The sequence below is a fragment of the Canis aureus genome, chromosome 29 (assembly GCF_053574225.1).
Source record: "Canis aureus isolate CA01 chromosome 29, VMU_Caureus_v.1.0, whole genome shotgun sequence".
Lineage (NCBI taxonomy): Eukaryota > Metazoa > Chordata > Mammalia > Carnivora > Canidae > Canis > Canis aureus.
The window spans coordinates 26,099,858-26,119,728 of record NC_135639.1 but is presented as its reverse complement, the minus strand read 5'-3'; the positions used below and the strand labels follow the sequence as shown (position 1 = coordinate 26,119,728).

The 19,871-nt window shown below is 44.1% G+C and overlaps 1 protein-coding gene across 3 annotated transcripts in view; it reads left to right on the top strand.

Moving 5' to 3' along the window:
• WBP1L (WW domain binding protein 1 like) overlaps positions 1–19,871 on the top strand; it is a 66,758-nt gene that overhangs the window by 6,958 nt on the left and 39,929 nt on the right. The window contains exon 1 of one of the 3 annotated variants that reach the window (XM_077877815.1): positions 18,345–18,506. The exons of 1 other annotated variant lie outside the window; for it this stretch is intronic. In XM_077877815.1, the coding sequence (XP_077733941.1) occupies positions 18,420–18,506 (87 nt within the window). In that variant the 5' untranslated portion in view covers positions 18,345–18,419. Of the gene's footprint in view, positions 1–18,344; positions 18,507–18,703; positions 18,911–19,871 lie in introns of those variants that run through there. One more of the 3 variants, XM_077877816.1, reaches the window with a different exon arrangement.

Below are 19,871 nucleotides of genomic sequence, written 5' to 3'. Positions count from 1 at the left end.
TCAGCTCATGCTGATCATCACAGGGTTTGAGGTTAACCTTCCTATGAAGAGAGAACATAACATTGTGAAGTATATGAAGTAACCCTCTGACAACAAATTTTAGATGGGACAGTTGAAAGCTTTAATATCCTGAATCTTGATTACTCTCAGATTTGTTAACATGTTGCCAGTCAGCCTGGCTTTGTCAGGCAACATAAAACATTTTTGAGAAAAAAATTTTTTTTTTAGTTTGTGGTTCAGTAAGCAGATGAGCCTCCCTTATTCGCCCAGCCTTAAACTTTCTTTCCTCTTTCTTTGGTTTACCCTTGTGGTTTCATTTTAAGAACATGTTTGTTTTCACCCCAGTTGAAAGCCTGATGCCAGTTACTTTCTTTTCTCAGGGTCCTCCATGGCCTCATAATCAATCTGAACCAAGACATGTTCTTAGAACTTTTTCCTTTCCCCATTCTACATCTTGGATCTACTCTCATTTTCAGCTCCACAAACATTGGTTTGTTGTCACTTACTCAGCCTACAGAAACCATGCGGTGTTCTCAGGGTCACCGTGGGCTGACTGGAACTTAGATTAGGGTGGCTGTGTGACCTCAGGAGAAGCCTTCTCTTTCAAGCCCCCATGATGCAGCACATCTGTGGATTTTGTGCACTAGCTGGCAATTCTTTTCTTTTCTTTTTCTTTCTTTCTTTTTTTTTCTTTTTCTTTTTCTTTTTCTTTTTCTTTTTCTTTTTCTTTTTTTGGTAGCTGGCAATTCTTTAAGCATACTGTGGGTATCTCAGATGACTTTGGATTAACAATTCCAAGTGCCTTTTGAATGCCTGGCCATCGGTTCACCTGAGAGCATCGCATCTCTTGCTTTCCTGTTGGACTAACTCTTGAGGGACCATCAGGATCCAGGTGGTACAATGATGTGGATTCATTCTTTGCCCTGTAACCCCAATTGTGGTTACCACCACGGCCACCAACTCTACCATAACCACACAGGCAGTCAGAGCAGCTACTGAGTAACAGGGAGCAGTGACAGTGGGTCTTCGTGATCTGTCTACTTGGTGGTATACAACAGGCTGAGGTCTGGCTTATGGGCACCTCCCTGTTGGGCCGTCCTTTGTATTTCCACTAGGTGGAGCAAAGTCTGGCCAAAAAAATGCATGTGATGTGGAAACCACAAACAAATAATCAATAAATCCAGAACATTGCAATCTGGGAGGTAAGGAAAGGAGAAACAGATCTCATTCTATTGAATTATGTGGCTTGTCGATACAATTCTGGGCTTTCCCAGTGTGGGAATTAAAGTAGGTCATGGTCTCAGACTTGGAGATCACAACGTTGGATGGACTGGGGTTTTCTGATACTCTCGCTTACTCAGCTACATTCCCATAGCTTGGATTTATTTACTTTTGGTTTTCTTCTTTCCATACTTTCTTATGCGGAAAAATAGATGAGCTATGGATCGTCCATTCCTGGTGCCATCAATGCCGTCAGGAGTGCGTTGGCCTGTTTTGTTTCATGATCTTAGATGTTCTAAATAATTTAATTTGAACTTGCTTTGGAAGAGGTAAAAGTGAATGTAAGACGTTGCAAGAATATTTGTAGCTTGGAAGGGTGGATCCTAGAGTAAAGCTATAAAAACACACCTGTTTTGATTTTTAAATATCAAGCAAGACAGATTGTATGTTGTAACACTGTGTCATTACACATTCTCGCAGGTCAGAGGCATGCGTTTTGTGAAGAAAATATGCAGGTTTTTCGAAATCCTACCTGCTGCTTTTTTGTTTTCCATTTCTGAAATTATCTTCCTTATCTAAAATTCCACCTGGCCGTTCACGACAGCTATATTAAAATCCAACCAAACACAGAAATGAGAGGAAAACCACAACTTAGTTGACTGATCAGATCTAAATGATTTTTCCCTCTTTGAGGTTCATTTGGGAGAAAAGGTTAATATTTGGCTTTTGACACTGGAGTGTTGTAGCTCTTTGGGATTTGAATATAGAGTTGACTAGGGTAAGAAGTTCATCCTGTGTTCTTTCTTTTTACTTGAGTCCTTTGTCTTTAAATATGCAAATAACCCCCCCACCCCTCCCCACCCCCACCCCCCGCGCCCGGGTCTGCAGGTTGTTGGGGGAAAACAGAAAACCTGTACCAGTCTGATTTGGCACAAGATCTACTGACTTTTTTTTTTTTTTAAGATTTTATTTATTTATTCATGAGAGACAGAGACACAGAGAGAGAGAGAGAGAGAGAGAGAGAGAGAGAGGCAGACACAGGAAGAGGCAGAAGCAGGCTCCATGCAGGGACTCCATCCCAGGACTCCAGGTTCACGCCTTGGGCCAAAGGCAAGGCACTAAACCACGAGCCATCCAGGGATCCCCTGATCTACTGACTTTCTTTTCCTTTTCCTTCCTTCGACCTGATTGCTGCATTTCTTTGAGCTTTAAGGTGCCTTTTACCTTTTCACGTCAGTTTTTAATTACACACAAATAACACACGCTTCATACAATGATAAATAATATAGACAGACATGCTTAGAGTAAAAAGTGAAAGTTTGTGGTTTGGTGTGTGTTTTCGGTGGGTTTTCTGCTTATGCTGAATATTTATAGGTATGGTATTAGTTTTAACATATATGTATAGATATTTGTTTTTTTCTAAGATTTTTTTTCTAAGATTTTATTTATTTATTCATGAGAGACACACACAGAGAGAGGCAGAGACACAGGCAGAGGGAGAAGCAGGCTCCATACAGGAAGCCTAATGTGGGACTTGATCCCGGGACTCCAGGATCACGCCCTGAGCTAAAGGCAGATGCTCAACCGCTGAGCCACCCAGGAGTCCCATATATATGTTTATATATATATAAAATATTAGTTTTAACATTATATATATATATATATATATATATATGAAAGTAACTCCTATATGTAAATATAAAATTGTTGGTATGGATAGGGTTCTTTATTTTCTTTTCATTTTTTTAAAAGATTTATTTATTCGTGAGAGACAGAGAGAGAGAGAAGCAGAGACATAGGCAGAGGGAGAAACAGGCTTCTCTCAGGGAGCCCAGTGTGGGACTCGATCAGGATGCCAGGATCATGCTCTGAGCCAAAGGCAGATGATCAACCGCTGAGCCACCCAGATGTACCAATTTTCATTTGGTTTTAAAACAAAACTGGGATAATTTATATGTGGTACTTTACAACATGCAGTTTTTCATCCTTTGTAGACTTCTTTCTGTATTGCATATGTACCTCTGATTTTTTTTTTTTAAACACCTGTATGTTGGGGCACCTCGGTGGCTCAATCAGTTAAGCATCTGCCTGCAGCTCAGGTCGTGATCCCAGGGTGCTGGTATTGAGCCCTGCACTGCATCTGGTTCCCTGCTCAGCGGGGAGCCTGCTTCTCCCACTCCCGCTCCCCCTGCTTGTACTCTTTCTCTCCCTGTCAAATAAATAAGTGAAATCTTAAAAAAAAAGAAAAGAAAGAATAATATTAATCAAAACCCCAAAAACTTGGAAAATTAGTAAACAGTGAAAGAATCATAAGGAGAGTTGACAAAGTTTAGGAAAGCCTTAAGAAGAGGAAAAAAAAGGAGAGGGATGGCATTCAGAAGTGAGCATAGAATTGCAAGAACAAACAAAAAACCAAAAACAGCAACAAAAAACCTCTTCTTATTATTGCCTTAGACCATGGTTTATTTACTGCTAGGTAGCTGAATATACATTGTATCCGAGTTTTTACCATTTCACACTGTGTTATAGTGAACATTGATTGTTCTATGTATTTCTGTAGTCTGGGTTCCTAGAAGTAGAATTGGGGATTGTGGGGTTGTGGGGTATATACTTTGGAAGTTTGGGGTGGATAGTGCCAGATTGCTCTCCAAAGTGGTTTTATCAGTGTACATCCCCAGCAATAGGCTATTTGGGGGCTCATTTCCCCACACATTGTGTAAGCAACATGTCTTCATCTGTACCTTCAGCTTATCCTTGAAGGTGTGCCTTCTTCTGACTCAACACAGGCATGTGGAGAACATTTCCACATGCCTTTCTCACATTTTCTTTCTCAAAAACCCATTTACGTCTTCGATCTGCTTAGCTTCAAGTCTCCTCCCTGTCTGCAAACCAGGTTGCTCCCTTTGTTGTGAAGGAGGAGGGCAGTGTGCCTGGAGCTAGGGAAGCGGAGCTGTGGCCTGCTGAGGTGTTGAAGGATGTGGTTAGTAGGTGCCTGGAAGATGTCAGGCAGGTGGCTTGGAACTGTTGGCCAGTTGCTGTGTGGCACACAAGTCTCATGAACCACCCTTCTGTGGTGGTCATCCCAGAAGAAGGAATACTTGGAAATACCATCAGTGAGAGTGTAGACTCTGGAGCCAGACTACCTCCATATAATCTTAGGCTAATTGGTTGACTCAGTATCCTCATCTGTAAAATGGGATAACAGCACCTAGCTTATAGGGTTATTGTTTGGGTTAATTGAGTTATTGTAAGGATTAATTGAGTTAGTACTTACAAAGCACTTAGAACAGTGCCTGCCACTAGTAATTACTTGGTAAATGTTAGCCTGTACAATTATCTTTTTTTTTTTTTTTTTTTTAAAGCTTTGGGAAGCCTTAAGACTTCCTTATTTCCTGACTGACCCAAGATCTGTTTCCAATGGAAGAATTTAAGAGTATATTTTAGTGAGCTCCTAGTCCAGAGGCATGTGGACTCGCTTTCCATATTCACCACCCTTGGCAGTCTGATGAGGGGTGTTTTTCCAGAAATTGTTTTCTAATAATAAAGTATGGAAATTGTTTATTCTTAGAACAGGTTAAGTTAAAGTTAGAATATATATATACTGTTACCCTGATCTGTACATCGCTGTGCCCTCTCCAGTGAGGAAGAGTCAGGTTATCACCAGCAAAGAAGTGTACCTTGTCTTGGGCGTGGGAGCTGTGGTTGGACATCCATTCTGACCATAGTGTTAGACCACACGCAGGTCTGTCGGCTCTCGGCACAGTGTCCTGTACCAATGTATACTGTACTTCCTGTTCTGAGGTGAGGATGTTTTCTGAGGCTTTTTAAAAATAATAACAGCGTTATTGAGATAATTCACATACCGTAAAGTTCACCCTTGCAGAGTGTGCAGTGCACTGGTTTTTAGCATGTTCACAAGATTAGGCCACCATCACCCCTATCTATCTCAGAACGTTTTCATCACCCCAGAAAGCAACCCTATATCTATATTTTTTTAATTTTTATTTATTTATGATAGTCACACAGAGAGAGAGAGAGAGAGAGAGAGAGAGAGAGAGAGGCAGAGACATAGGCAGAGGGAGAAGCAGGCTCCATGCACCGGGAGCCCGACGTGGGATTCGATCCCGGGTCTCCAGGATCGCGCCCTGGGCCAAAGGCAGGCACTAAATCACTGCGCCACCCAGGGATCCCCTATCTATTTTTTTTTTAAAGATTATTTATTTATTCATGAGAGAGACAGAGAGAGGCAGAGGGAGAAGCAGGCTCTATGCAGGGAGCCCGATGCAGGACTCGATCCCAAGGACCCCAGGATCATGCCCTGAGCCGAAGGCAGTTGCTCAACCACTGAACCACCCAGGTGCCCTGAAAGCAACCTTATATTAATTAGCGGGTTCCCTTCCTGAGCCCTCCCCTTCCCAGACCCCAGCTTCTGGCAACCACTCCTCTACTTTCTGCCACTGTGGGTTTTCCCATTCTGAACACTTCATGTAAATAGAATCCTAACACCATGTTTGTTTTGTGATTGGCTTCTTTTACTTCACATAGTGTTTTCAGGGTTCATCCATGTTGTAGCTGGTGCCAGTACTTTTTTCCTTTCCATTCATATTCTGTTGTATGGGTATGACATATTTTATTCATCCATCAGTCAACTCATAGACATTTGGGCTGTTATCACTTTGGGGGTACTAGGAATAATGCTATGAACATTATCCAAGTTTTTGTGAGTATATCTGTGTTCATTTTCTTAGGATATACCTAGAAGGTCATGTGATAACTCTGTGTCTACTTTTTTTTAGGAATTGCCAGACTGTTTACCAAAGTGGCTGTACCATGCCATGTTCCCCACTAGCAATTATGAGGGTTCCAATTTCTGTACATCCTCTCCAACATTTATTATTTATCTTTTTTATTATAACCATTATAATGGATATGAGGTAGTATCTCATTGTGGGTTTTTTTCTTAAAGACTTTATTTATTTGACAGAGAGAGAGAGCACAAGCAGGGGAAGCAGCAGGCAGAGGGAGAAGGAGGAGCAGGCTCCCCATTGAGCAGAGAGCCCTGCTTGGGACTCAATCCCAGAACCCTGGGATCATGACCTGAGCTGAAGGCAGATGCTTAACCGGCTGAGCCACCCCAGCACCCTCATTGTGGTTTTGATTTGCGTTTCCCTAATGACAAATGATGTTGAACGTTTTCTCATGTTCTCATGTATCTTTGGACAAAAAAAGTCTGTTCAATTCTTTGCCCATTTTATTTTTTTAATTTTTATTTTTAAAAAATATTTTATTTTTTTAATTTTTATTTTTAAAAAATATTTTATTTTTTTAATTTTTATTTTTTAAAAATATTTTATTTATTCATGAGAGACACAGAGAGAAAGGCAGAGACATAGGCAGAGAAAGAAGCAGGCTCCCTGCAAGGAGCCTGATGTGGGACTCGATCTCGGACCCTGGGATCAGGTCCTGAGCCAAAGGCAGATGCTCAAGCACTGAGCCACCCACACGTCCCATCTTTGCCCATTTTAAAGACCCTTATCTGACTACAAGGGACAAAATCTTCTCATGAAATTCCAGTGAGTGACTGTCCAGAGGGTTTTCCTTTCGACTAGACTCTGTTGGGGCTCTGGCATTCTCCCGTGCTACCACCTATTCTCATGACTCTGGAATCAGTTGCTTACCTTCTCTGAGTTGGCTGGCTGCTTCTATCAACGTCACCCAGAGACGGCTTTGATGCAGCCATTTCTGCGATAAGAGGCCCATGTGGTCAAAGAAATCCACTGTCTCTCCTGAAGACTCATGATGCGTGTGCTTTACAGTTAAGCTTCTGAGGAGTCTCACAATTAAGAACGCTTTATGAGTCCTTTAACAGATAAATGATTAGCAAATATTTTTCCCTTGCGGTGGTTTTTGTTTTGTTTTGTCTTTCACTTTCTTGATCATGCTCTTTCTTTGAAGCACAATCATTTTTCATTTGGGGGAAGCCCAGTGTATTCTTTTTTTATTTTTGTCACTTGAGCTTTTGGTGTTCCTTAGTTCCTTCAAGGGCTCTGTAAAGCTTAATATTCCTTTGGGTCAAGAGCGGACATTATTTAGGACAGAATCCTTTGAATATCTGTATTATGGAAAAATTTAAAATATAGAATAAAAATAAAGAGAATGGTATAATGAACCCCCATGTCCCCATCACTCAACTTCAGCATTTTATTGTCATGGCCTATCCTCTTTTGTCTGTATCCACTTTCACTTTCATTCGTGCCTGGTGAAGTTATTTTGAAGAAGACTGCAGACTCCATATCATTTCAACCATATAGTTCTGTTTGATCTCTAAAAGATAAAAGGATTTTGTTCCTCAGCACAACCACCCTATCGTATCATACCCTAAAAAATTGACAATAATTGCTTAGTGTTATAGGATCTTGCATGTGGAGCACCTGGATGGCTCAGTGGTTGAGCGTCTGCCTTTGGTTCAGGTCGCAGTCCCGGGGTCCTGGGATCGAGCCCCACATCAGGCTCCCTGTAGGGAGCTTGCTTCTCTCTCTGCCTGTGTCTCTGCCTCTCTCTTTGTGTCTCTCATGAATAAATAAATAAAATCTTAAAAAAAAAAAAAGATCTTGCATGTGAGAACTTAAATTATATCCAGAGATAAAAACACCATTAGAAAATTCAGCTAAGGGACACCTGAGTGGCTTGACGGTTGAGCGCCTGCCTTTGACTTGGGTTGTGATCATGGGGTCCTGGGATTAAGTCCCATGTCGGGCTCCCTGCATGGGGCTTGCTTCTCCCTCTGCCTGTGTCTGTGTCTCTGCCTCTCTCTCTCTGTCTGTCTCTCATGAATAAAATCTTAAAAAAAAAAAAAAAAAAGAAAATTCAGCTAATATACGGGGGCACCTGGGTGGCTCAGTCAGTTAAAGTTTTGCCTTTGGCTCAGGTCATGATCTCAGGGCCCTAAGAGATGGAGCGCTGCGTCCCGGCTCCCTGCTCAGCAAGGGGCCTGCTTCTCCCTCTCCTTCTGCCCACTCATACTCTTTCTCTCTCTCTCTCAAATAGATTAATAAAATCTTTTAAAAAGAAAATTCAGCTAATAAATGACACTTCTTCAGCTTTCCTAAGTAAGTAAGCCTCACTAAGTGCTCCTCTACTTTAAAAAAAGTTTCTCCCGGGATCCCTGGGTGGCTCAGTGGTTTGGTGCCTGCCTTTGGCCCAGGGCCGGATCCTGGAGACCCGGGATCGAGTCCCACGTCAGGCTCCCTACATGGAGCCTGCTTCTCCCTCTGCCTATGTCTCTGCCCCTCTCTCTCTCTCTGTCTCTCTCTCTGTCTCTCAGGAATAAATAAATAAAAACTAAAAAAAAAAAATTTCTCCCCGGGAATCCCCGCCAGTCCTGTGAGTGTCAGAGGCACCCTTCCAACTACAGCTTTCTCTTTCACTTGACCACATCCAGTGGTGGAGTCTCAACCGCGGCAAACCTCCCCCCCCGCCAAAAAAAAAACCAACAAAACCCTTTCTTTGTCATCTTGTCACAATAGATCTCCCTTTCCAACCTAAAGTATAAGAATAACTTAGGACTTTTACACTCAATTTCTAGCATAGGGAGAATTTGGGGGGAAATCCTACTCTTATCTGAGATTGCACAAACGTTCAGAGAAACCTGAGAAAAGCAGAAGACCTGTCAGCATAGTTTGTCCTCTTTTCACCTCTCTGGGGGCCTCAGCTGCGTGTCCCTGTCCTGTGCCTGACTATGCTTGCCCTCAAGGTACAGAACTGGGAGGGGGGGTTTCACACAGATGAACAAAAGCTGCTGAGGGAGAACGGGAACACAGAATTGTTCTGTGGAGGCTGACAGAAACCATAGAGATAATGATGCCATGAACAGATGTTTGGTAAGAAAGAAAGACTGTGCCATTTGAAATGTAGGAGATTTGGGTTTTAGCAGGCTTCTTAACTGTGAGACTCCTCAGAGGCTTAACTATAAAGCACCTGCGTCCTGAATCTCCAGGAGAGACAGCGGACTTCTTTGACCACATGAGCCTCTTATCGCAGAAATGGCTGCGTCAAAGCCATCTCTGGGTGACGCTGATAGAAGTAGCCAACCACCTCAGAGAATTTAAGCAGTTGGGGTAGGGTCATGAGAATAGGGAGAATGCCAGAGCCCCAGTAGAGTCTAGTTTGTGTCACTTGCTGGGGTTCCATGGGAAGACCTCTGCCCCTTCAGTCAGAAGCACTAAGTCTGGCCCTAGGTCATTGCACATTTTCAGACATTCACTATATTGTCTGGCAAGTGGGGTATGTAAAAACTTCTAGCCCTGTCACCAGCTGATACAAGGAGCAACTAAAATGGATGTGAAAGTAGTTTATAAACTGAATTCTACAAGGATGATGACTTACTGTCTCTCTCACTGCCTAGCTCCACCTTTTCTGCAATATTGAGCAGAATATGCATCTTGAATAAAGTGGAAGACTTTGGAACAATAGATATAGTCATAAAGATATGAGTACCTGCTAATTTTATTTTTCAGGGAAGGCCCTTCTTGCTTGCCATGATGGGAGATGCTTTCTCAAAGGCACTTTTAGCTTTTCTCTCCCTAAGCCTTAGGCCTGTAATGTAGCATCTCTCTGCCTACTTCTGCTTTTGCTCTAGTGCTGCATGATTTGGACGGTGGGTCAATATGTTTTTTTTTTTTTTTTATTTATGATAGTCACAGAGAGAGAGAGAGAGAGAGAGAGAGGCAGAGACACAGGCAGAGGGAGAAGCAGGCTCCATGCACCGGGAGCCCGACGTGGGATTCGATCCCGGGTCTCCAGGATCGCGCCCCGGGCCAAAGGCAGGCGCCAAACCGCTGCGCCACCCAGGGATCCCTCAATATGGTTTTGAAGTAGGGTTACATACTGTCAGCTTTGTTGCCTCACTCTCTGTGGCCTGGGAGTCCAGGGTTCAGGTGTGGCCTATGGTTGGGCATATTATGACGAAAGGACCAGAGGATTCATCTGTTATGATGCCCTCTCCAGTTTTACCACTCTTCATCATTGTTTCCCTTGGGCTGCGGGGGTGTGTGTTGCAGAAGCTTTTCCACTCCCTACAACTTATGGGAGGGATAACTTTGTCGTAATGTTTCCTTCTGGTGCTTTTGACCATGAACTCTCAAGACCTGGAGTAGATTGGTTATCGAATAGCCCAAGGAGGGAGGAGGTAATATTTGATTTACATAAGATCCAAGAAATGAGGGAAGATATAGTGCCAGGAGCTGTATTTCCAGCTAGACCTCATTAAGTTTCACGATCCTTTATACAAAAAAAAAAAAAAAAAAGACAACTTCTAGGTGTTGCTTAATGAAGTTAGCTGGTGATCGGCAGCAAAACCAAGAGCAGCTTCATCCCAGTCCCCATAATCAAAAAATGAATAGGGGTTAGGTCACATCCCATTCTAAGGGAATTTTGCTTTTGAGATGGTTTAAATGCTTTAAATTCCTCTGTAGAGAAATTACAGATATACAGATAATGGAGACACATAGGGTTTCCTAGTTATATCCATGTGCTCTTCTGACCTCTTAGCTGTTTATCGGGTTTCTGTGGCCATGAACATGTCACTTGCACTGTCTTCTGGGAATTCAGCTGTAGTAACTTCCTTTTTACAGTCTTCTCTTTATTCATCTATCTCTTTATCCATGTACCAATCTTTTTTGAGGGTTTACTTTGTGCAAGGCATTGGTTGGTAAGATGAGGGACACAGAAGTGGTAGTTAGACATCTTGCTTTTTTTTTTTTTTTTTTTAAGATTTTATCTATTTATTCATGAGAGACACGGAGAGAGAGAGAAGCAGAGACATAGACAGGGGAAGAAGCAGGCTCCCCAGAGGGAGCCGGATGCAGGACTTGATCCCTAGACCAGGCGTCCCTAGACATCTTGCTTTTATGTTGCTTCTACTTTAGAGGAGGAGACAGGCCTGAGAAGAAATCATTTTGCTGAGTTTATGACCCCTAAAAGAGTCGGTGGATTTCCCTGTATAAGCACAACCAGGATGGTTTCTGGGCAGTGTGAATAGTTACTCTTCTGACCTTGCATCCATAGGGCCTGGAGCTGCTTCCAGCAACTCAAGAGTTCAGGTGCCTTTAATAAAATGACTTTGCTGTTAGCCCTTCCGGTGGGCCTGCCACCACTATACGCGTGTTTCCACCTGAAGTGAGTCACGTCTCTCCTTGTCTTGTTCCAAGCTGAGATAAAGGGAAAAGTGAAATCAGATTTAGCAGAGACCTTGAAGACTAATTTTCCTAATGGAGTTAAGGCTTTTCGGAGGTTGCATCGCAGTGTGTGTCAGATACTGGGTGTGACCCATGTCCCTCCTTTTAAAAACAATTAATTAATTAATTAATTAATTATTTTTAAAAGATTTTATTTATTCATGAGAGACACACAGAGAGAGGCAGAGATATAGGCAGAGAGAAAAGCAGACTCCCTGAGGGGAGCCCAGAGCAGGGACTCGATCCCAGGATCCCTGGATCACGACCTGAGCCAAAGGCAGATGCTCAACCGCTGAGCCACCCGGGTTCCTCTTACATTTTTAAAATTTAAATTCAGTTTGTCAACATGTAGTATAACACCCAGTGCTCATCCCATCAAGTGGCATGTCCCTCTTTTTGTTCTTAGTCCAATCTTCAGTTTAGAGAGCAGCTTGGGAGGAGACATGGAGAGTGCCCTGAGCCATGAGCCAGAGCTTGCTGATTATCATGTAATTCTTGGCTACTTGCTGGTTTGGTGGGGGTTCAACTGTTTTCAGGGCAGGAAAAAAAAAATGAACCTGGCATTTTGCTACAAAAACAAACAAGGCTGCTGTTGTACTTGATAAAGCTAGAGTTGCAGATTAGTGGCAGCCCATTAACTCAGGGACAGTTCACGGTCAACGCTGAGTTTCAGAGACCCCTGCACTCTCTAGAGGGAGCAGGCACAGGAAAGATCTGTCCCCGGAAGGTAATAAATATTTGCAGTGATTGATTGTCAACCCAGAAGGATTTTCTTGTTAGGGGGTGGAAAAGCCAGGAACCTCAGGGAGTTGTCATTAAACTGGTCTCAGCTTCTGCTATTTTGTGTTTTGTTTTGTTTTGTTTTGTTTTTTCCTTCTCTTTTTCTCAGACAAGACAGCTGGGTCAGAACTTGACTTACATAGAGGAATTTTCTTAAGATTTCATCATCACCTTCTGCTTTTATTTCTCTCTCTATTTAAAAGATCTTTGAAAATGGTATCTTCCCTCCACCTCCCCCACCCTCCCCAGAGTGGAACAGGAGCAACTCCAAGATGTAAACAAACAAAAAGAGAGCCTAAGATATTAAGTAAACTAGAAAATCCTGTCCTTGCTATTCATGATGCTACTGCAGTCATCATAAAGAACAAATGTGCCAGTCAGAGGTCCTTGGTGCATGGGGCTTCTTTCTGCCTTCTCCCTCCAACTCATCTGTGCCCAATCTTGTGTCTTTCTTAGATGCCCCATGTTTCCTTGTTTCTATGCTTTGGGCTATACTTGGCTCTGCCTGCCATGCTCATCTTCCTGCCCCTAGCCTACGTGTTATTTTAGTATCTGTCTTTTGTTTTCTGTGGGTTTGTTTGTTTGTTTTTAAAAGATTTTATTTATTTATTCATGAGAGACACACAGAGATAGGCAGAGACACAGGAGAGGGAGAAGCAGGCTCCCCGCAGGGAGACTGATGGAGGATTTGATCCCAGGACCCCAGGATCATGACCTGAGCCAAAGCAGACGCTCAGTCACTGAGCCACTCAGGTGTCCCTAGTACCTGTCTTGATGCAGCTTTCTTTGGCCATTCTGTCCCTGACTGACCTCCCTTCTTCGAGCTCTTCTTGCAGTTACTGTCTCTACTGCTCCCCTACGTTTATTATAGGATGCCTCTGTTTGTTTCTGTACATGCTGTCTTTTCTCCTTCACTGGGCAATGAAATAAATAAATCCTCCAGGGCAAGACTAGTTCATCCAATAGTGCATCCTCCTCATCCTGATGCTACAGCCAGAATGGGCTGGATGTGACTGTTACTTTCTGGGTCACAGATGAGGGGAGAGTGACATTTACAATATCAGAATACCATCTCCATGCATGTGTAAGCCATTTTAGAGTCACACAGGCCTGATTGAAGCCCTGGCTCCCCTGCCTACTAGGTGTGTGTCCTTGAACAAGTTACCTAACTTCACTGAAGCTCTTCTTTTTCACTTGTAAGGGCTGAGATATCAACATATGTTAGAGTACTCCTCTCTAAACATATTGTTTGATGTTTAGCAAGTGATTGCATACCACAGTTAAGGGCTGTTTGCCTGGCCATCTTTTCCGGAAGACTCAATAGTAGGAAAGCAGCCATAGGTTTTTTTTAGATTTTTGGTTTTTGTTTTTAAGTAATCTCTATAGCCAACATGGGGGCTCGAATACATGACCCCGAGATCAAGAGTTCCATGGTCTACCGACTGCGTCAGCCAGGCGCCGCTATATCCATAGACACTCTACCAGACACCCCTGCAAGCCCTGTGTGACTTGTAGAACTCCTTGTCCTATTCAGAAACCAGGAAAGGTGTGTTTTCTTGTCTCAGCAGGCTTGCTACATGTTTGCCTTTGTCCAGCCCCAGGACACAGATAAGCTAATATTCTTGGTTTCTGGCAACTAAGCAGTCTTTAGCATTTTTACTTGGCAGAGTTCTGCAAATTTTTGTTTTGGGTTTGGAATCTTTCCCATGGCATTCCCCAAAATAATTACTTCAGGATCCTTTTATTGATGCCCAGCCTTACATTCAGGATATGAGGATGCCTCGGTTTTACTTTTGTGGCGCTCACTTCAGTTTGGGGGTTGGAGTTCATCTGTACTTCTGGGTTTCTGTCGTTGTTTGGTTTGGTTTGGTTTGGGGTTTTTTTTGGTTGTTGTTTTTGAGTCCAAACTGGAAGGCATTTTGATATGCCTGTGCCCCATCTGAGAAAGATAAGAAAGATCTCTCATCTTAGATGTTCTGTCTGCCTAGCAGCCTCTGCTCTAAAGCTCCTGGAAGTAAAAATGGCTTGGGTCTAGAGATTATCTCCCATCCTAGAAGCCTGGCAGTTGTTGTCCTATTCTGAGAAAACGGTTTCTTCACATTCCTTGATTGTGAAATAAAAAACCCCCAGCCTTTAGCCCTAGTCTCCTTCCAGTCTCACCTTGCCATGACACAGTGTGGGAACATTTCACCAGCTACCTGAGATCCAAGGCATAGAAGATCTTCTATACCAGCTGGCTCATTGCACAGAGGCCAGTTGTGTGCTGAGAACAAATGAGAACTTTAGGAATTTCCCAATTTACCTCATAGAACTTGGGTTCTAGGGCAGCCCGGGTGGCTCAGCGGTTTAGCGCCATCCTCAGCCCAGGGCGTGATCCTGGAGACCCAGGATCGAGTCCCACGTCAGGCTCCCTGCATGGAGCCTGCTTCTCCCTCTGCCTGTCTCTCTCTCTCTCTCTCTCCATGTCTCTTATGAATAATAAATAAAATCTTTAAAAAAAAAAGAACTTGGGTTCTAAAGTGGGTCAGAATGGGTGTCCTGCGGCCTCAGGGCCTATCCTCTGTGCTCTAGAATACAACTATCAGAGCCAGTGTAAGTGGCAGTCTTCTAAAACAGGGTTCTGGGGCACTGACTAGGCATGTGCATAGCTGCTCAATGTTCAGCTGACCCTCAATTCTGGTGTTTGCCTCACTGGTAACTTTTGGTCTGATATTATGCCACCTGTATTACTGTCAAGGAAAGAGTCTTTGGAGCTAGAGGCTTTATTCATATCCTTGCTCTCCTACTGCTAGCTGTGTGACCCAGGGCAAGGTGTCCATATGCTTCAGTTTCTGTAACTGAACAGGGGGGTACTACCTACATCATGAGTTTGTTGTGGTGTTTGAGGTGGGTTACACGGGAGTTCTTAGCCCAGAGTATGGCTCGTTGTCAGTACTGAAAAAATAACTCGCCACCTCCATCCCAGAATTTAAAGATTATAAATGGATAGGGTGCCTAGAAAAATACTGCTGAAAGATTCTTTTTTTTTTTTTAATAAATTTTTATTTATTATTTATGATCGTCACAGAGAGAGAGAGAGGCAGAGACATAGGCAGAGGGAGAAGCAGGCTCCATGCACCGGGAGCCCGATGTGGGATTCGATCCCGGGTCTCCAGGATCATGCCCTGGGCCAAAGGCAGGCGCCAAACCGCTGCGCCACCCAGGGATCCCCTGCTGAAAGATTCTTATATCAACTACAGTGGAAGGATGAATTCTATTAACTGTGAACGTATACACTTTGTAGGGGTCTTCTTAAAACGTTATTCAGAATCCAAAAGATTTCAGCAATTCTTCCTATCTTTGGGGGTTCTCTAAACTGGGGAGGAAGTGGGCAGCCCGGGTGGCTCAGCGGTTTAGTGCCACCTTTGGCCAAGGGTGTGATCCTGGAGTCCCAGGATTGAGTCCTACATCAGGCTCCCTGCGTGGAGCCTGCTTCTCCCTCCGCCTGTGTCTCTGCCTCTCTCTCTCTCTGTGTCTCTCATGAATAAATAAATAAAATCTTAAAAAAATAAAATAAACTGGGGAGGAAAGGGCTAGGTCAGTGGAAGGGTGGCTCAGACATTACCTGGGGCCACAAGCAGCTGTTAAACTGCAACATTTTGATAACATAATCCTGCTTAATTCTGGTGTAGTAAGACTCCTCCCCCCTTTTTTTTTAAGTTGGTGAATTCAGCATTGAATTAAATTCTGCATTGTCAGGCAGATGACTAAAATCGTAGAAGGATTTGACTTACTTTAGTCTATCATGTATGAGCCTGGGTCGCTCACATAAAAGGACTCTTTTTTTTTACCCATACTAGTAGAAATTGCTAATGATCATCTTTGCCTCTGAAATCCCAAAGCTGACTACTTTGTCATTGCGTTGTGGTCACATGGCAAAAAGTGAACTTGCTTTCCTAGGGCTGCCCACATTTGCCAGTTGTCTCTTTCTTACCTCCCCCATATCTGAGTGCCCGATGAGGGTTAGTCAGCAAGGGACTGGCGGGTGGGGCAGGGACAAGATTAATGAGAAAGAAGCTATTATCAGCATTTTGTTAGAGTATGGGATATTGTGCTTGGTGTAATGCATGGAGTTTAATGCTGCCTTGTACACAGGATTTTATAATTTTGTAAGAAGATAAAAGTAGACAGCTGCTGATTAGAAACACTGCTTTTGAGTTACATCCATAAAAGGATGATGATTCATTAGGGGAAAATTGGGAAGCCTATGATGCAATTTTGATAATTTAGATTGAACTTTTACAAAATTATTTTTGGATTTCTAGTAATTTTGCTGCAATTCCACTTATTCAGAGATCACTGTTGATGAGCATTATTTAGAAATGTGGAATGTTTCCATAGCCCATCAGAGCAAAGGTCCTTGAGCATTTTGCCCATGGCAGTGTCATCAGCACCTGGAACAGTGTCTGGCACACTGCAATGAATGAAAAAGTACACTTAGCGGTGGTACTCTTTCCAGAGAATTGCAGGTGCTGCTGTGTCTTATTAGGTAATTTCAGACCAGAGTTGCCCTGGAAGGGCTGTGGGTGCCCTTTTCTCCACTTTCGCTGACAAAAATCATAGTGCTGCATGTGTCTTCTGGTGGTCACCCAGACCTGCCTGTCTCCTGTCCTCCCGTTTGCTAATTTGGCCTGTGTGTGTGAATGGTAACAAGGCATGGGATGGGCTCTGAGAATACATACTTGCTGAAGAATGGCCCCCTAGCCCCGAAACACCTGCAGCAGCAAAAGCTACTGCCCTCTACCCATCACTCCTCTTCTCTCTTCTGGTAGCAATGAGGCTGGGATTTGTTCTTTGCATGAGCCTCGAGGAAATGGCTCAGCTGGCTTGGCTCATTCATTTCCTCAGTCAGGAAAGTCAGTGTGACCTTGACCATCAGTGGGAGACCTGCAGCAAGCACATTGTGTGTCTGGCTGGATTCACTAACGATTGAAAAGTACTATTGGCTACTCACCATGCAATAAGTGTTGTGTGCTGCTAATTTATTGTCCTAGGTGGGGGTGAGAGATACTAATTTGCAAGAGCCATTTCTGATTTTACCTGGGTCATGCCCGGCACAGTGCCACTCCCGTGGAGGCCTTCGATGAATATCACTGGAAGAAAACTGTTGCAGAAAATAAAAAAAAAGATGAGACATACTTGCTTTGGGTGATGGAAAATATAATCAATCCGCAGCCCCAGAAGTTACTAGAAAGTAACTTTGGATTTATAAAGTCCTCTGAGAGGAGTCATTTTTGCAAGGACAAATCCGAACATGAACCTTTTGTTCTTTGTTAGTGTTGTGGTAGAGGATTCAGGGCCAAGGAGAGCGGCTGTGACCTGCTGGTTAGGGAAGGGGGTGGCCAGGTGAGAGCAGGCCAGCCCCAGGGCCTTTTTTTCTTGTGCAAATCATGCTGTTAGCCATTTTCTCCCTAACCTGAGCTTTGAGAAGAAAGCACGACAGACCTAGGAAGGTGAACTTTTCAGAAGCAAGAGTTGGTTTGTTTGTCTGTTTATTTATATTTTATTTTTTTTAAAATATTTTATTTATTTATTCATGAAAGACAGAGAGAGAGAGAAGCAAAGACACAGGCAGAGGGAGAAGCAGGCTCCATGCAGGGAGCCGGATGTGGGACTCGACCCCGGGACCGCAGGATCATGCCCCGGGCTGAAGGCAGGCACCCAACCCCTGAGCCACCCAGGTGTCCCAAGAGTTGGTTTAAATATAGATGATCTGCTTTACTGGCAACTTGGAGGCTGCCGTAGGACTTGTTGTACCTTTTGTAAGACAAGTGAGGAAACATGTTGGCACCTGTACATGCGCAATTTGTTTATGAAATATAAACTCTCCTGTAGAAGCGAGGGCTCCAGAGGTCAGTGTCCGAAGTAGCATGTCCTACCTTAGCTGGGGGAAAGGTGCCTCCCAAACCCTCCCTGGTAATTGCCTCAATCTCTAGAGAAAGTTGGGACAACCGGGTTTAACACAACTGTTATTTATTGAGCACTGACTCAGTGGGAGCCAGGGGCGGAAAAGTGTCGGTGAAACTGACTATCACTGGGCTTAACTTTCCTTCCCAAGGAGGAGAAACAATAGCCTGGGGGCTCTAGAGGCCAGTCCTTATTCAGAGAAATGTAGCCCATTTCAGCTTGAGAGATTTGATTTCTATGCACCAGCTCAGAGCCGAGGGGACCCGAGTAGAGCGAGTAGAGCGAGTAGAGCGGCAGCCCTCCTGTCTCCGGCTCCAGCGCGAGGTGGGTCCGGGGCTGGCCATCATGGGTTTGCAGCACATCCTCCTCAGTATTCCACAGCAGCTGTCTGGAGTTGTTTCTGCTGTGCCTGAACTGATGTCATTTCCCCCTTGGCAGACAGCTTGGGCTTTGCTGCGTCTGAGATATGTCACGAGAAGGTGGGGGTGGGTCGGAGCCAGGCGGGGGGAGTAGCGAGGACAGCAGGAGGGAGAGCGCCTGCCTGGTCCCAGGACTCTGTTTACTTTCTCTTCTTTGCTAAGGAAGGCCGTTTAGCTGGGACCGCCGAGCACGCAGGCCCACCTGGGGAAATGCTCATTCCAAGACCTTAACTTTTAAAAGCCCTTTGTTCCAAACGTTAGTGTGGACGATGCTCTTGCAGGATGCCTTTCCTTTTGGGTCTTAGACAGGTAATTGAACTGGTTATCCGTCGATCGGGTTTGGGCAGGGAAGAAGGGTGGGAGCTTGTTTGTTGTACTACAGCTTTGGGTGGAGGGAACCTTTGAGAAAATGTCTCTCACAGCTAGAGCAGGCCAGCTCCCGTGCAGAAATTTCCAGTCTTCTTGTGTGCTAGTTGTTCCTTCCTTCCAGAGCCACTGTGTTCTTAACCCCATACATCCCTGAGGTCTCTGGGGGCTGTCCATTCTGTTTTTCCATTAGAAACCATAAAGCTGTTTCCAAAGCCTTAGAGAGGGAACAGCTGAGGGGAGAGACTGGGGAGAAGGAGAGGCAGACTAGATTCTTGATCCAAACTGCTTTTCTTCCTTCTACATTTTGATTTGGTTAGTTAGCAGAGATTTCTTAACATTTCTCTCTCGTTCTAAAGAGATTCTATGTGAGGGGTAGGGGGGATCAACTAGAGGAATGGGCACCTGAGGCTTTCTCCTTGTGGGCATGTGGTCAGGGCTGTGTGGCTCAGGGACAACCTGGCTATCTCAGAGGGATGGGGATGGGATTGGCCACATTTCGGTGTTCCTGGCAGATTTTTCAGAGCCAGCAGACCCCTGTGGTAGAGTCTTGATAGCTATGCAAACTGCTGTTTGAAGTAGAGGCACTAAATTATAGCCCGTAACCTGGTGTGGAATGAGAAAACAGTAGCAAGAGACCAACTGCTGTCTGCTGAGAACACAGCTGTTGCCAACTATTTGTTCCAGGGCTTCTGAGAGTTGGCCACCCCACCCCACCCCCTTTGGTCTAAGAGGCATGTCTGTATCGGAATGTGTGACTGTAACCAGTGGCTGTAAGAGGGGGTAGGGACAGACACACACCCTCTGCTGCCTGTTCCTGGTTGAGGAAAAGCCATAGATGAGATGAAAGCAGAAGTCTTAGCGAGTTGCCGCTAGGGACTGCTGGTTTAGTCTCACTGTTAGA